The 16,151-nt window shown below is 41.1% G+C and overlaps 1 protein-coding gene across 3 annotated transcripts in view; it reads right to left on the bottom strand.

Moving 5' to 3' along the window:
- The window catches only part of LOC128073912 (uncharacterized), an 83,758-nt gene that overhangs the window by 10,268 nt on the left and 57,339 nt on the right, over positions 1–16,151 (bottom strand). For all 3 annotated transcript variants that reach the window (XM_052669265.1, XM_052669355.1, XM_052669443.1), the window contains 12 exons: positions 14,735–14,888; positions 13,494–13,589; positions 12,911–13,066; positions 11,760–11,992; positions 10,300–10,438; positions 9,586–9,706; positions 8,573–8,682; positions 7,657–7,806; positions 7,429–7,482; positions 4,680–4,847; positions 3,631–3,783; positions 408–542 (listed from right to left, as the gene is read on the bottom strand). In XM_052669265.1, the coding sequence (XP_052525225.1) occupies positions 408–542; positions 3,631–3,783; positions 4,680–4,847; positions 7,429–7,482; positions 7,657–7,806; positions 8,573–8,682; positions 9,586–9,706; positions 10,300–10,438; positions 11,760–11,992; positions 12,911–13,066; positions 13,494–13,589; positions 14,735–14,888 (1,669 nt within the window). The remainder of the gene's footprint in view (positions 1–407; positions 543–3,630; positions 3,784–4,679; positions 4,848–7,428; positions 7,483–7,656; positions 7,807–8,572; positions 8,683–9,585; positions 9,707–10,299; positions 10,439–11,759; positions 11,993–12,910; positions 13,067–13,493; positions 13,590–14,734; positions 14,889–16,151) is intronic.

Here is a 16,151-nt window from a genome sequence, read left to right as displayed (position 1 = left end):
AAAAAACCTTCAGCACCTCAAAAGCATTTGGCCTCATTCGTTTTCACTTCGTGTCTGCTTGTCTTCTTTTTTGACATGATTTCATCAGTTATGAAATAGCTTATTTTGATAAAGTGTCATAGTTACTCTTCTGAGTCAACAGCAGAATTAGGAATACTGTAGGCTGCTCGCCCTTCCCAGATTCTGTCATGAAGAAGGCATCAGTGATTTGTCTCACGATCTTCACAGCTAAAGACCACCCTTACATCCACAACTTACAGGGGGAAAAAGAAATCAGCATTTATACCTAAAATCTTCAGTTACCACCATAGCATATAAGCTCACTGAATAATAAGTCTGACCCATCTGACTATTAACATAGTAGACAATTCAACATGAAACAGAGATGCAACAATAGGAAGTATAACCTTCTCAGCGTTTCTCAGCTTTGCAGAGAGCTGTGCTTTCTGAGTGGTGTGTTTCCAGCAGCTCAGAGTCCTCAGCTTGCACACCAGCTTGCTTAGGCTGATATTTTCATCCTGCAAGAGCTGCAGCTGTTCCTGCTAAAGAAGACATCAGTAAGTGCAGACACCCACAAAGATCACCTTCTCCAATAAGTACACGTGCTTTTGAAGTAAGTACAATTGTGAGAGCATGCGACTATTTGTATTTCATTTTAATTCTCAAGCGTTCAAACTTTGCTGTTTGAAACAATGCAGTCTTTGGCAATAAACTTCTATTACCGTGTCTCCAGGGAAACAGGAAATGTGAACATTGCCAGAAACTGAGGAACAAATGGAAAAAACATAATCAAAAATAACAAGCAGGTATGTCCCTCAGAAATGAAGCACTGTTAATGATGATAAACACTGTAATTAAGCCAGATGGAGATTCTGGTTCATGCAGTAGCAGTAGCCTGGTTCACCCTAACTACAGTGTACTCATTAAGAACAAAATTAGAGGATTCATGAGAAGTATAGTCATTGGGGTTTGTTTTCTTTGTTTAAAATAGCAGACTTCACTACACAAAAAACCATAGAAGCAAGGGTCGCAGACGACCTATGGAGGCCCAGGCCCCAGGACACCTGGTTGAACCTCCTGCTGAAAGCAGGACTGTTGATAACACTAAGCCACATCCACTAAGATCTTGTCTAACCACATCCTGAAGAACTGCAGAGGTGGAGCTCTCACAGGCTCCCCATACTGCTGTACCAGCCTCCTAATGAAGGTTTCCTGCTGCCTGCCATGAACCTCTCTCACCACAGCCAATGTCTGCAGCCCCTTGTTCACCATCTGCCACTGCCAGGAGTTTGGCTCCAACATATTTGTGGTTTCCTGTAGCTGAAGGCTGCTTCAAGATCACCTCTTTCACCTGACCAAACCAGGTCAGCTCTCTTAACTTCTCCTTGGAGGCAAAGTGCTCCACACTGTGCCACTGGTCAGTTTCTCAAACATCCCTCTCCTACTGCTGCGCTCCTTCAAAGGGCTGTGTGCCAGGTGCCCCCTTGTCAGTGCTGGGTAGAATAACAACACCCAGCTGTCTTCTGGCCACTCTCAATGTACCTGTACCAATGCTTTGGGCTGTGCATCTCCTTCCTAGTTTTTATTGCAAGGCTTTTGTAAATCCACTCCTCACGTTTTTCAAGCTGTCTCTGCACTGGAGCTCTACCATCTAGTGTCCACTCACCTTCTTATCCTGTGTGTCTCATATTAGCCTTAGTAGCAGCTGGGCTTTGCCCTTCCTAATTTCATCACTGTGGGTCTGAACACTGAGATATTGTCTTTGTTGCATGTTCATGCTTTCACTACTTGAGTATCTCTTTTTTTGCATTTTAGTCCTTTAAGAAAATCCTTGCTATGTCAAATAAGGTCAAGTTTCCATTAATCTCCTTGGTCCACCTGCATAACAGGGCAGCTGATTACAAAATCTCTACAGTTTTCTTTTAAAAATCAACCAGCTTTCCTGGTCACCTTTTTCCCTCATGGCAGTTTCCCAGCAACTTTCCCTGCTTAGCAGTCCTCCAAAAATGTCCCAGTCAACACTCTAGCTCCACCATAATTTTACAGTCTTCCTCCTGATCCTGAAATAATTTCATAATCACTGCAGCCTCAGATTACACCTATACTTACCACCAGATCTCCTCCATTTGTGAGCAGCAGAAATATGGATTTACCCTGGATAGCTCTTTAGCATTTGCTTTTGCATTTAGGATATTATTACTAATGTTGTCTAGGAACTGGCTGTGCTTTTGCAATGCTTTGTTCTACTTCCAGTAGACTTCCAGATGGATAAAACCTTCAGGAAGACCAAGGACTCAAGCCAAAAACATTCTTCTTAGCTCTTGGTAGACAGAACAACTAATTTCTACTCTTGACCAGGCAGTCTGCAGCAGATTCTCATCACAGTCATTAATCATCACCAGTATTCTTTCTTCCTCTAACCTTGACTTGTAGAATTTCAGTAGAACGTCTCCATACTCACACAAGATCTCAGTCCAGGGAATTAACTCCTCACACAGAATGTAATTCTTGCCTGCTGACCCTTCTTAAAATGTCCTGTAGCCACCCATGCCCATGCTCCAGCTGTGTGCACCAACTCACCAAGTTTCTGTGACTCTGCCCACACCACAAACGTTTGTCTGCATGTGAGCTGGAAGCTCCTTGTTCACTGCTTCAGCACAAAATACTTTCCACCTGGGAATGTGGAAGTTGCCCTGCAGCCTTCTCAGACATGGACTTCTTCCATTTCCACTAGTTCCTCATTTACTGCTGAGCATACCTATTCCCCAGGCTCAGACAGAGGTTTAAAGCTCTTCTCACTGTGTTGGTATTACATTTTTATCCTGCTTTACAAGCTTCTCTGCTTAAAGAGATCTGCAGGCATATTTGCTTTAGACCGAGGTATTTAGCCATGATCCATTTGATCTGATTTGTATTCACTGACTGACTAACATAGTTTCAGTACAAATTGAACTTTGCTGAAGAGAGATATGTTTGACTCTAAAAGGGATTGATTTGGAAATTGTATCCAGGAAATTACTTTCCAGGCTTTAGTTTGTATCTCCCAGAATATCAGCGTTACGGACACTTTCTCAAAACAAATTTGAATATATATTTGATTTTAAGTAACCCTTAATGGAAAAAAGGATTTTGTTCCCACTTTTTATGTGAACAGCTTGCACAATAGTCAGATCTATTAACACATTTATCTGGCTCACTCTAACGTCCTTTCGTCTTTCCCCCATTCAAAACAGACAATGACAACAGATGACAAAAACAGTCTGACATATGATTGAATACAAGTTCACATTTATACTTGCACAGATCTAAGTTCAACTCTGATTTTCACCTACATAGAAAGTATGGAGTTAGAGTCAAAGCAGAGTTCCTGTGTTTAAAACCAAATTCAGTTCAAATACATGCTGATACTCAGGATCTAACTCCTGGGTGTAGTCTAAAATTTCTGTATTTGGAGCACAACACCCAGTCAAAGATAACTGATTCATGACATTCCAACAAACTAGTAGCCGTTAACAGAGTCTAGTAATGGGCCATGACATCCAAGAGAGAATGCAGTAACTTAAGCCAGCCTAAACAAGTTCAGTCAAGATATTATCCTGTGTTTATTTACAGGCATATTTGTTTCCTTACTTTAGGCAACTGTTCTTCCAAGTCATCATTAGTTTCAGGAGAGCCAAACTTTTTCTTCAGATCAATCATATTGTCAGCTCCTTCCCTTCTCACTTCACTGATGATTTCAAGCACTCGTTGCTCAATGCTAAGCCGATAGACGTCCAACTTTCCCTGCAATCACAAACAGAACCCATTAGAGGCTAAATGCGCACATATGGGAAAGCAATATTCAGAAGATTTCAGAAGTCTCTCAGCTACAACCAGATGGTCTTTCTTGATAATTATTTTCCTAGAGTCAGTGTATCTGAAAGACAGAGCAATACTCTTTTTACATCCAGACATTGCAAGGAGTGGAGTTTGAATTGTATCATTAGTCACCTTATTGGCAAGCCTGGGAGGTAGGCATTCAATGGAAGCAGTTACACTGTGGTGATAAAATAGACATTCTGGTGAGAAATTGACTAACCCTCAGTATTCCTCAAGTCACTAGTATCTTGACCACAGACACTGATGGGCTTCTGGGCTATGAATCAAAACCATGGGGATCAGTTACAGGCAGGTGCTTGAAAATATGATGTTAGAATCTGGCAGTTTCTACAGGCAAGAATGGGGTATCATTATTTTTGTAAGTAATGACGTATGATATTGCTGGAAAGAAACTTGAATTACTTGTGGACTACCTTGAAAAACAAAGGCATCGTTAGAGTGAGCAATATTATTACACACTGGACATAAAGTTTTCAAGAATAATAATGTAGAACATTACAAACTGAAGTATTATATCCAAAAAGTTCCTACCACGGTAACTACAAAGAGCTTCCATCACTCTCTCTAATGTGGTACTTGTTCCATTAAAACTATGCCTCCTATCTCGGAATAGGTACAGAATTTTTCTTACCAGACATTTTTACAAGATGTTTCTATGGTATGCAGCAGGAGATAAATGATTCATCCACTCACCCACCTGGCACACCACAGCAATTTATTCCTTTGAGTGCTACACATGCTGGCAAATTGTCAGCAGTGCAAAAAAGATTGGTTGTGTACCCCTCTTATTCTGTACCTACTTTTAGATGGACACAAGTCCCAAATAGGTTCCGCACTAATGATTCATATTCATCCCGTACTTCTTTTCTAATCTTCTCTTTGAGACCAGCATTTTCATCCTCCAAGTCAGCGAGCTGGGCTCTGAGAGCAGTTATTTCCATAATCATCCCATGACTCAGCCTGGCAATCTATCACAGCAGAGAAAGTGAATGAGCAAAGCTAAAGATGAACAAATGCCATCGCCCAGGAGTAAACGATTCAGAGCTCTGAATGTGGTCTGTGGTACAGAATTAAGTATCAGAGTGACAATATCTTCTGAGTGGCTAGGTGATAACCTATAACCCAGTGGGTGACTGAAACCCATTGATGCTGTGTAATAATCTATTACGTACATCTCTGTTGGTTTTAGAAGAATTTTGACCATTCGAGACCAATATTTCAAGGGTACAAATGTCATTCATACATACAGTTTCATACTTAACCTTACGAAGTCCGTTTGTGGTAATCAGGAAAGAAAGATGTTCTTAGTATCAGGTATAAGAACTGACAGGAGGAAATGTGAGTGCAGGAGAGAGGAATAGGAACAGAGAGTAGAGAGCAGGATTAGGGAGCAGGAGAGAGTCTGATTTTGGTAGAAGCTCCTGTGCACAGCTCTGCTCTGCAGGTGAGCCTGACCTCCTGTAGCTAATATCCCCTACCTCTAAAGGGAAAGCCAGAATTGTGACCAGGCTTCATTTGGTAATCTGTGAGGTAATGCACTTATCACAGCACATGTGCCACCTGCTGATAAGCTCGTACATACAGACCATTTAATATGTGATAAAAACTATTATATGTTCTATTTGTTGATATTTGACAATTAACGTACTCCCAGAAAGGGCATGCAGGTGAAAACAAATAGGAAGGTGCATGGGAGAACTTAAATAGTTTTAAATGACAGAATTTAAATTTCACTTGGGTGGGTCATAGCTAGATATAAATACTTGTTCATTCCCATACCACTGAACTGCATTTACAATCAAACGAGCAGAGTGGAGGAAATCTAAAAACATTCTTAGCAAGTTACATTATTAAGATAACAAATAGGCTCTGTAGCGACAGCCAACAGCACCGTCTGCTTTTAAGGCTGCCTGGCATCTCTGCATGCCAGATCTAAGTAATGAGTGCTAATAACTTCACTTTCTCATTGAAATGTTCTGTGTCAGTTTCTTTTTGACTTACAGCAAGCATAACCTAGAGACGTCTGAAAATGAACATTGGAGAAAATACATGTATTCTGACCCTGCTGAAAAATTCTGGTGATCTCTGTGCAGAGCACAGGTTTTCCTGATTTTGATGTGTTAGTTTTTTTTTGGGGGGGGGGGTTGTAGTTCTTTTGTTTTGTTTTGTTTTTTTTTAATTGATGAAAAGTTCATAAAATCCTGAGTTCATAGGGGAAAAAAAATGAAATGAAACAAAATTTTAAAAAGTCCACATGGTTCCTTTCTGTTCCCTAGAATTCTTCTTGGCTTTGAAACAGCCTACCATTCCATTATGACTGATTATGGCTGACCCTTTCTCATGATTTCTATCACCTCTACTGAGTATCTGAATGTGTTCTTTCTTGTAGTAGCCCCTTGATTGCTGTAGGCCTGTGAGAAAGCAACTTGTACTGGGAGCTGGACATCTCTTCTGAGGTTGAAGCACAGTCCAGAAACAGTAGGATCCGCCCAGGGTGGCCAGTGACAAGGGATGAGCTGTCTTGTCCTTGAAGGAAGTGGCAGATGAGAGAGGGATTTGGTGATGGGCTCCCAAAGGGGAGGGAGGATAGACTCCAGTCCCACAGGCTCCTGGAAAGTCCTAATGACTTCCCATATCTTTCCACTCAACTCAGATCTCACACTTTTCTCATCTTCTCTCTCACCTCAGCCTCCCCAGACATGCACACAGGACAACGAAATCAGGGAAGAAGAGGGGTTGCTGACAAAATACTTTGAAGAGAAGAATATGGGGGCAAAAAAAAAAAAAAACACCACTGGAAAGAGAATGAGAAAATGGACCAAAAAATGAATAAGAAACTCAGAGAAGAAGAAATGACATCTTCTAGTCAGCAACGAGGACAGATGAGAAAATGAACCCAGGAATGCAAAATGCGCATTGCTGTGCAAGAGTCCCCGACACCCAGGCAGTGTTCTCCATACTGCAGGAGACTGTGTTGATGGAACCAAGCCTCCAGCTTAGTTAATAGATTCTATGGGTATTACTGATGCCACAGCATGGCAATTCTGATTTATTGGCTGGATTTACTTCTTAAAAATTCCACCCACACATACCATGTACTAAAAATCCACAGCTGAAGCTGCAAAGTCAACTTGAGAGCAGTTGTGTATGGAACCACAGTGCAGCCTACCTGCCTCCTACACTGCAGTATAGCCTACATGCCTGACACACTGCTAATTCTGTCTCACTGCATATGATTGAATCGCACCAGGAAAACGCCTCGTGTAGGAAGAGAGGCTCATCAGTGGAAGTTTAAGTTAAAAGGCTACCATATCATAGCATATCATCCCTTTTGGATATAAAGCAGAGAACAGCAGGCTATTGCTACCTTTGCTTCAGGTCATCTTTGTTTCACAGGTCCTTCTGGCATGACTTCTGCCACTGAACACAGAAACAGTGGTTCCAGGGCCCTCCTACTTCTCAAAGACTGTCACCGTGTCTTCACGTAATGATACTCTGTCCCAAATGGGATCATCAAGTACTAGCTATCAACACACCATAATCACCTACCTGTGTCAGAGACATATCATTTTGGTTGCCACCATCTTCCACAGCATGCAGCTCCTGAAATGATGAACAGAGAGACACAGTGACTATGTCTATACAACAGCACAATTCTGCTTCAGCAAATTCCCAGCCTGACAGCTTGACTTCCATTTTTACTTAGCAACTACTTCCCACCCAAAGAATGCTCCTTCTCCAGTTCTGAAAAGAGAAAAATCAATGCTCTGAGCATACTTGCTCTTTTTGGTACAGTAGACGGTGCAGCTGCTGGAGGATATTTTCATAAAACATGGAATAGGTCTCAAAGTTGCTGCGTTCTCTGGCCATGATGTCACAGCCCAGCACAGTAAGACACTGTTGTAAGTGGTTTTTTTTAAAAGTAACCTAGGAAAGCAATACAGGAAATCTTACAGGTTGCCTGAATCACAAGTTTCTATATACAGCATATGTCAAAATGAAATATGGCCACTTATTGTAAATTAAATACTTCTGTGGTATCAAAATGAAGCAAAAAATATAATTATTCAATGTAGATGTTTTTACACAATCTAGAGCTTCACTGATTTATTTGGAAAACAAATGGGTCAGCTTTTTGACTGGCTCTACCTACAACTGTATAATGTATTTAATTTCTATCTGAAGCTAAAAGAGAATTTTCAGTAGAAAAAGTAATTTACCAGCTCAAGTGCCCACCGTCCCTTCTCTCAAAAAACCCCATGCATTGTGACTTTTAACCAGAAATGGTCATATTGTCATAAATATTTTCTTTACATTTCCCTGAAAAAAAACCCTAAAACTGCCTCCCAACATCTCTCAGGGACCTGTGATTTAGCACTGACCAGGGAAGAAGAGTTTCAGCTGCTGAATCCTTGCATAAAGCTCTGCAATCCTGCACTGCAGTTGTATATCAACCTCCAGCCCTAACTCATCCTCACATTATTACAGTCCTGAGATCCGAAATAAAGCTGTCACAAGGCAGCAGGGCAGTACATGAGCTCGCTGCCAACACTGCTATTACAAAACAACATAAGCAGAATAATCAAAAGCTTAATAAACGTGTTTCTCTTTTAGGTCACTGATTGACAAGAGCTTTAATAAACAAAGCTGTAAACATAATTTAATTGTTACTCAGCAAATGCAGAGTATGTACCTCTGTATCTGATCCTTCATAGTTTTCCATCAGCCTTTGAACAAATGTTTCAACTATCTGTGGTCGTACAACAGAGAAATTTTCTTTCATTACTCTGTGTTTCCAGAGCTCTGCGGGAATAGAGGGAGGAAAAAAAGACAAAAAAACAGTGGGTATCACTGTCACAAAATATTGATCCTTCAGTAATCCCTAGGATTTGACACTGGGTACACCGTACAGCTTAGGTTTTCTCAGCTTTGCTAAAATGTTTACAACAAAAAGTAAATGTCACTGCAAACAGATTGCAGAGGCTGTGCTGAGCTGCACTATCAAATTTGTTCTGGTATCAAAGCCAAAATGCTAGTTCATTATGGACCAGTTTTGTCAACAATGACCTGGCCCATAGCTCTGCCTTGGAGTTTTCTGTAAATATTGAGAAAAGAACATGGATTTTGTGTGAGATTGAATATTTCTGAACAGTAATTATCGCTGCCTGCAATCTCAACCAGTAGCAGGGTATATTTTTTGTCCCTTTTATTTCCACTTTTTCTTTGTTTTACTATACTTGCCTGTGAATATCCATGATATAAGTACAAAGCAAACTCATAACACACTAAAAGTCTGGCATTTAAATTGCACTGCCACGCCTAAAATATCAACACTATTAAAGAGAAAGGGAGAAGTAATGTCTTATCTGTCTGTTTCAAACTGCTTGCAAACTCAAGAATAGTTAGTGTTCAGTGCTTTTTTGCAACACTGTCTTTGTAATGATTATGGTTGAACATTCATTTATAATGAGGAAGTGAAATCTTCTGTTTAAGGAATCTAAATCTGACACCATTTTCCATCAATTACACCATCCCCGTGGTTCAACTGGTCACTGGCCTCTGCATGGGGATGCAGGGAGCTGAGACCAAAGCCCCTCTCCTATTCACACACAGGAAAACTTTGCTTCAGTATGCACCAGGGATGCTTTTCCACTCTGAGTCTGTGGTTCTCATGTTTCCCAGCAAGGGTGTTTTAACTCTTCTTACCAGTAGGGAGGCTGCTCTCTTGTCTGGCTCTTTCAGATATCACTAGAGTCATCTCCTGCTTAATCTTCTTCTGCACATCATGGATCATGTGGATTTCCAGGCTTTCCAGAAGTTTTTGAAGCTGGAATCAGGTTTCATAGAATACAGAATCATTAAGGTTGGAAAAGACCACTAAGATCATCTAGTCCAACCACCAACCCATCCCCACTACGCCTACTGACTATGACCCTCAGCATCACATCTGCATGTCTTGAACACCACAGGGATGGTGACTCCACCACCTCCCTGGGCAGTTGTCGCAGTGCCTCACCACTTTCTGAGAGGAGATTTTTCTTAATATCCAACCTGAAATAATTCACACCAGATCTCTTTATAACTCCTCTTGTGAACTATCAAAAGCTATCAAATTAAGCCAAAACAAATCTATTCTTTCCGTTCTTTCCCAAAATACAGTCGTTTCTGGTACAGTACCAATGTTAATAAATTTTTGGGGTGATTATGTGCCTACCTCTGTGCTACACATGCTCTGGACTGAGGCAGGTTCTCCTGTTCCTGTGGACTGTCCCAGGACTCACACCTCCCTCCACAAAGACAAGGTGCTGCTACAGACTGTACCAGACATCCACATCTTTCAGATGTGAAGATCCAGATCCCATAATATACTCCATGGTACCCACTGGACTGTAGTGCACCCATTATTAATTCTCCCCTTACCTGATGCACTTTCATTTCAGTTTCTGATACTCCTCTTGGGGGAAGTACATGCTGAGTGCTTGTGACAGGCTCTCTGAAGTCCTCCTCAATGCCCATTTGCCTGGCCATGGCTTTCATGGCTGGGTGCAGAATTTCTGTGCTAGAATCACCAAGACATGGGTATTTCTCACACATTTTTTCTCAAAATGACTGTGTTTACATGTACAATCTTTGGACCTTAGCTTTGCTTTTCCTTCCCTAGCCCCTTTTGCTAACCCATGCAAAATATGCAGTAGTCCCACTCAACATCCAAGAAGGGCAAGATAATCTCTTCTTTGTGGAACCTGTCTTCTTACATAGTTCAGTAATCTCTCCAGGTTTATAACAATGCTAAAAGAAAAGTGAGGGGAAGAAAAAGAGACTCAAGCAAATAAATCAGGGAGATCTGATCACCTGTAAGTACATGGCTATCACTGTCAGGGAAGCAGACCAAAAAACTCCCCCACCTCCTCTGCCTGCAGCGCTTCATTCCCAGTCATGGGTTTGCTAAGTGCTTCTGAGTGCTGAGTGCCAGTGCTGATGAGCCCTTTGCTCTGAGAAGTAGAGAAGCCATTAGCAAGGCATATATACCTCGTTAGATTTTATTACACTTTAATCACACTGCCTTTTAAATCCTTGATGGCAGGACACACAAAGGTTAGCACATCGCTGAGGGAGAGGGAAGTAGGAAGTTCTCATCTGTGCAAGGAGAGGAAAGCACAGTGGGACTTGGGGGTACAGCATGTGCTTTAAAATAGCCCCGTTCTCACAGCAGGGAGCTCACCTGCTAGGAAGGAGTTGCTACAGCAGCACAGAAACTCCTCCATGCATTTCTTTCTCCATGCTCCCCTGCATGACAGCTGTTTTTCAGCATCTGCACAGATTTCACCCTTTCTGCGTCATCTTATACTTTCACTTTCTTTTGTGTGGTTTCCGGGGACAAAGCTTTTTAAAAAGCAGTGTTCCATTTTCTACTCCCAGAAGGGCCTCTCATGGAAATCATCCAGATTTTTGTTCTTGACTTCTCTGAATTAAGCCAAGTAGGGGGGGTTGGAAGAATTCTGCTAGAATTCATCTAAAAGGCTTCCCAATTTTCCATTTATTAAAGCACTGAATTTAACACTGTTTATGAGGCCTGAAATTCAGAGGTAGGTCACACAACAGGGAAGAAGGCACTTGGAAAGCATCAGCAGAAAACAATCTGAATAGACATAGAAAGAGGGAGAAAAAACAATCATATCAAAACAGGTAAGAAAGGTAGCTCCCAAGCCTTTAGAGAAAAGCAAAAGCACTAGATCAACCAGGAGCAAAAATAAACATACAAATTTCAAAAAACACTAGTGAAAGAGAGTGACAGGAGGAAAATGGGTGAAGAAGTCAGAGGTTTCTCTCATTTATCATCTTTTCAGTCACTTTGGAATACTGCATCCATGCTAACTTACCCATATCGCTCACAGAACTCTTTGTAGAGAGGAACTGTATTGATATCCTCAGTCCTCAGCTTGAGCCGGCCCCATTCTGCCTTTAATATTTCCAGTTGTTTCCATAGTACCAGAAAAGACCTTAGCAAGTTACACGATGTAACCGGATCATGATGCCTCAGCAGAAGTTTGCACATCTTTTTGCTGCTCTGCAACCAGTTAGCACTTGGGTGAGTCATCTGTTCTGAGTTCTGCTGAAAGTTACAGGGAAATCTTTTGCCTCAGAAAGCTATGGTGTGCTTTTCATGTGCCTTTCTTTGCTTAAAAGCATCTCATGCAATGTAAAGTGGAATGAGATATGTGACAAACTCTTCCATATACAAAACTTACAGCTAGTCTGCACATCAGTGTCCTTCAGAGCACAGCAGAGGAAAAAACAGGGACAGTTTTGATTGCAGTGAGTACTTCCATACAACAGAGATGGGAATAAAGGTGCACAGATGTTAAATCCTTTGTTTACTGCTGTTTTCTTCAAGTGAATATCTTCAACAGCAACATTGCGTTATTTCTAACTAAAAGTATGACTACAGAAATCAAATTCTTAGCTCAGATCTTCAGGAAGTAAACCTTGAAATAACTAAATTTGTCCTCTTCACATGTTTTATCACAAAACCGATCAACATATCTGCTTTCCATCACAAAGCAGTTTGAATCTCTCCCCACCCGCTGAAAAAAACCCTTTGTTCCAGTTCTGGCAAGTGCCCCCAGCTGCCATCCCTCATGTACATGTCCACAATACCTTGACAAGCTCTTCTTTTTTAGACAGTGGCCAGGCTGCTCCTGTCTGCTTGGCAGTAGGTAGTTCTTTCTAAAGAAAGAGTTGGATTTTTTGTGGGGTGTGGGGAGAAGTCATAGACTTCTCCAGAATTCTGATGATAGCACCAAGTACTCAAAGGGAGACTGTCACCAGCACTTCTCTCATGAACACTCAGGGTTTGTAAGAGAGAACGCTGTTCTTTTGGCCTCTTACCAGGTGGCCAGGACTAGGTAAAGGTATTACAGCATACTTCAGTTCTGTGTCTCTTAAGTTCACAGAGATCTGCTTGTGAAACCTAGAGGGAGGCCTAGACAGAAGGTGCATGACGCCATACAAACTGAATTGCCAGAGGTACCTGCTTACTGTTAGCTAACGAGGCTTGACAATCAGCATGATCATCCACAGCAGAGTCATCGTGGTTCTGCAGGACATCCTCCATTAGAAACTGCATGGCAGCTAGCTCCCCATGAGCAACACTCCGGTCTGCATCATTCAGGTCGCACAGGCATAACTGGAGAGGAAGAGAGAGGCTGTAAAGGTTTATTGCTCAGAGACCAACAGTAGCAAATCTGAGCTACTGTGATCATGTGTCGTTTTTCTGTGAGTGTTATAAGCCCAAATGAAGTTGAAGCTTTTAGCACCATGGTCCTAAAACACATATACATAAAAATTATTTGACTCTTTAGTTCTAGCATAGCAGGAACATGACAATTAGAGGTGCTCTGTCAACATAAAACGCTCTGCTCTGCTTGAAGTAAGATCAAATAAAGTAAATGGTAGAACAGGCTTTTGAATAGAAAAGGGAGATATGTTTTTTGGTTCACTTTTACTCTTAAGAAATGAAGACGGGAAATGAGACAGTATTTGTTTGTTTTCCTCTTGCATTGTAGGTTCATTTTGGCTTTGTGTCTTTGGACATAAGCACAAGGATGCTGTACCTGCATGTTGTAATTTAAATAAATTGTGTTGTTGACAGTGACTGGAAACAATCCTTCATCCATTAGGAATGTCCTCCAAGGAAAAAGCATGAGTGTCTAAAAGATAAGAGAAGACTGCTCATAAAAAAGAACAACATGTAACTACTTATGAGAGTCCCATATAATATGATCAGGAAAAGGCAAACAGAGTCCAAGCTGCTTGGCAGGTGATACACTGCTTTCATTTTGAAAGTAGACTGTGTATTAGAAAAGAAAGAGGCATTTAATATTTCTCCTTGGAAAGGAAGCAGTAAGAGTCATTCTAGAGTGTTCTACTTCTGTCTTCACAGATAGCTCCTAGTTCCCTACATTGTGTCTGTCAATCACTTACTGTTGCTCATATCGCAGAGGCATCAGGACAAGGCTTCCCAAAGAACCTACATCTAATTCATCAATGATGTTGAGATTTTGCATGCAAGTACAAATGTTGTTTCTCCATTATGCTTTGTTATGTGTCCCTGTCACCTAAATCAAGGTGAGAGTGGCAGAAGATTGTATTCCTGTAACTTGCTGTTCAGGAGAGACATTTTTAAAGGTAAAACAGTATTATCAAATAATGGAAAATTAGCAGGATGGGATGAAGATGAGGAAACATGAAGTTAGCATGATGACCCAAAACTGCCTGTTACCTTGGAACATGCTTATATCACCAGCAAGACTCACTTTTACTTCCCTTAGCATTACACCAGCTTTTTTGTCAGTGTCATTCAAGGTGCTCCTTTAGCTCCTAAATAGCTGATCTGGCATTGTGTAATTCTGCACAGTGCTATAGCTAAGAAAGCAGCAGACTTAACTACTCTACCTACAACCACGACAGACATATTGGGCAATGAAAACTGCTTCAGGTGATGAGAAAATTCAGAAAGATTATTAGCCAACACAGAATGCTAGAAATATCAGCAGAGTACAGATAGGCAAAACATTCCAACATAGAGCATAGAGAATAATTGCATTTTGGTGACACCAGTTTGATTATATTCCAACTTAATTTTTTATTATTCACTTTTGTAGAGTATTTTCTAGAATCACAAATGACAAATCAAGTTAGTAAACCTTGATCATGGAAATGTTTTTAATTAGCTGTTAAGTTCTTTGGATAGGGGTTGGGAAGAGTGAGCACCCCAGCAAGAACTGCAGAGTACTTTGATCTCCAGGGAGCTCAGCACAGAGGAAGAGTGTCTTTGCATGCATGTTTTACTCACTCTGCAGCTCTGAACATCCAGCAGCTGTGAGAGCCTCAGCTGTGCAGCAAACACACTTGGAATCACAGAGTTACTCAGTGGAGGTAGTGCATGGTATATCCTGTCTGTAATACTCTGGTAGGCTGAAACATTCCCAGAGGACAAAAATGTCTCCCTGTGAAAGAATCAAATTTTTTGTGTTTTAAAGAACTGAGATTGTTTAAAAAATTCTCAAAATGTTTCTCAACAGAATCCCTTACCTTCTCCTCATTATAACCTGACATAACAGTGAGTGACAGCAATCACTGCAGATGTTCCAATTAAAACAAACAGATACAACCCTTAGTGATGTAGATGCATGTGTGAAAGCGCATCTGATTGGGAGCATTTACAGAAAAACATACGGTTACAGTCAGGTAGCTAAAAGATGCAAGAGCTCTATTACCTATTCCCGATACTGGGAAAATTTCCTCTACAAAGTGGGACAGTCACTAATACTTTTCAAAAGTGCATACAAAGCTTTGGATTCCGAATTACAGGTTACCCATGGTCCAGAGCTGAGTTTAGCAACGACGCTCCCTGCTGATTTCCCATGAGACCCGGTCTCACACAGCAAGTGCTGGGCCACACAGACACAGCACAGCCTGGCTAAGCAGCAGGAGCTGCCAAACCAGCAGTGCTGTTATACCACATGTATATATTGCTTCTGGGAGCAACTCGTAATGTTTGTACTGCATTGTGCTGTGCAATTGCATGCATAAAGCTGTTTTTTACTACACTTTATGCATCATGTAAGTATGTCCTTCAACCAAGCTTAGCCATAACTGCCATTTCATCACAGCCCCTCTGTCATACTCAGTTCTCCTGTATTTCATTCACATGCCTTTAAAACATAGAGCCCATGATAAATTGGTTCTTGCAATAGGAGAAGCAATCGGTTCCAACTCCTGTAGCTGCACATGCTCCTTTGAGTAGCAACTCTAAGGAAAAGATCTGCTCTTTTATTTTTTTCACACTCACAAGCGCTCTTAAAAATACCATGCAGTTCTTATCAGCTGGAGACTAACAAAGGAGTCACAAGGACAAATAACAGCTTCTGGAATTATACTTAGCAAAGATGTTCATACGAGATTGTGATGTATTGCCACACTGTATGCCCTGGTGTGAAGAAAATGGAAACTAATTGCACATACAATATGAACAACCTGCTGTAGGGAATATGCTTCAGCAATAGGTTGGACGAGATGATCTCCAGAGGTCCCTTCCAACCCCCCATGATCTTGTGTAATAAAGATGAAGAATAGGACAGACTGCATTTTTTTATACTTCCTTTTAAAGCACAGTTCCTCATGTGAGGAAAGGTTTTCCCTTACCAATTGTCCTTACTGTATTTTAATCAGGAAAAAATAGAAACAAAAGCACAAGAGTGTTTTATCTC

This window comes from Tympanuchus pallidicinctus, unplaced genomic scaffold, assembly GCF_026119805.1.
Source record: "Tympanuchus pallidicinctus isolate F22 unplaced genomic scaffold, pur_lepc_1.0 scaffold1, whole genome shotgun sequence".
NCBI classification, from domain to species: Eukaryota; Metazoa; Chordata; class Aves; order Galliformes; family Phasianidae; genus Tympanuchus; species Tympanuchus pallidicinctus.
Note: the sequence above shows the minus strand (reverse complement) of the source record. Positions and strands in the feature narration are given on the sequence as shown.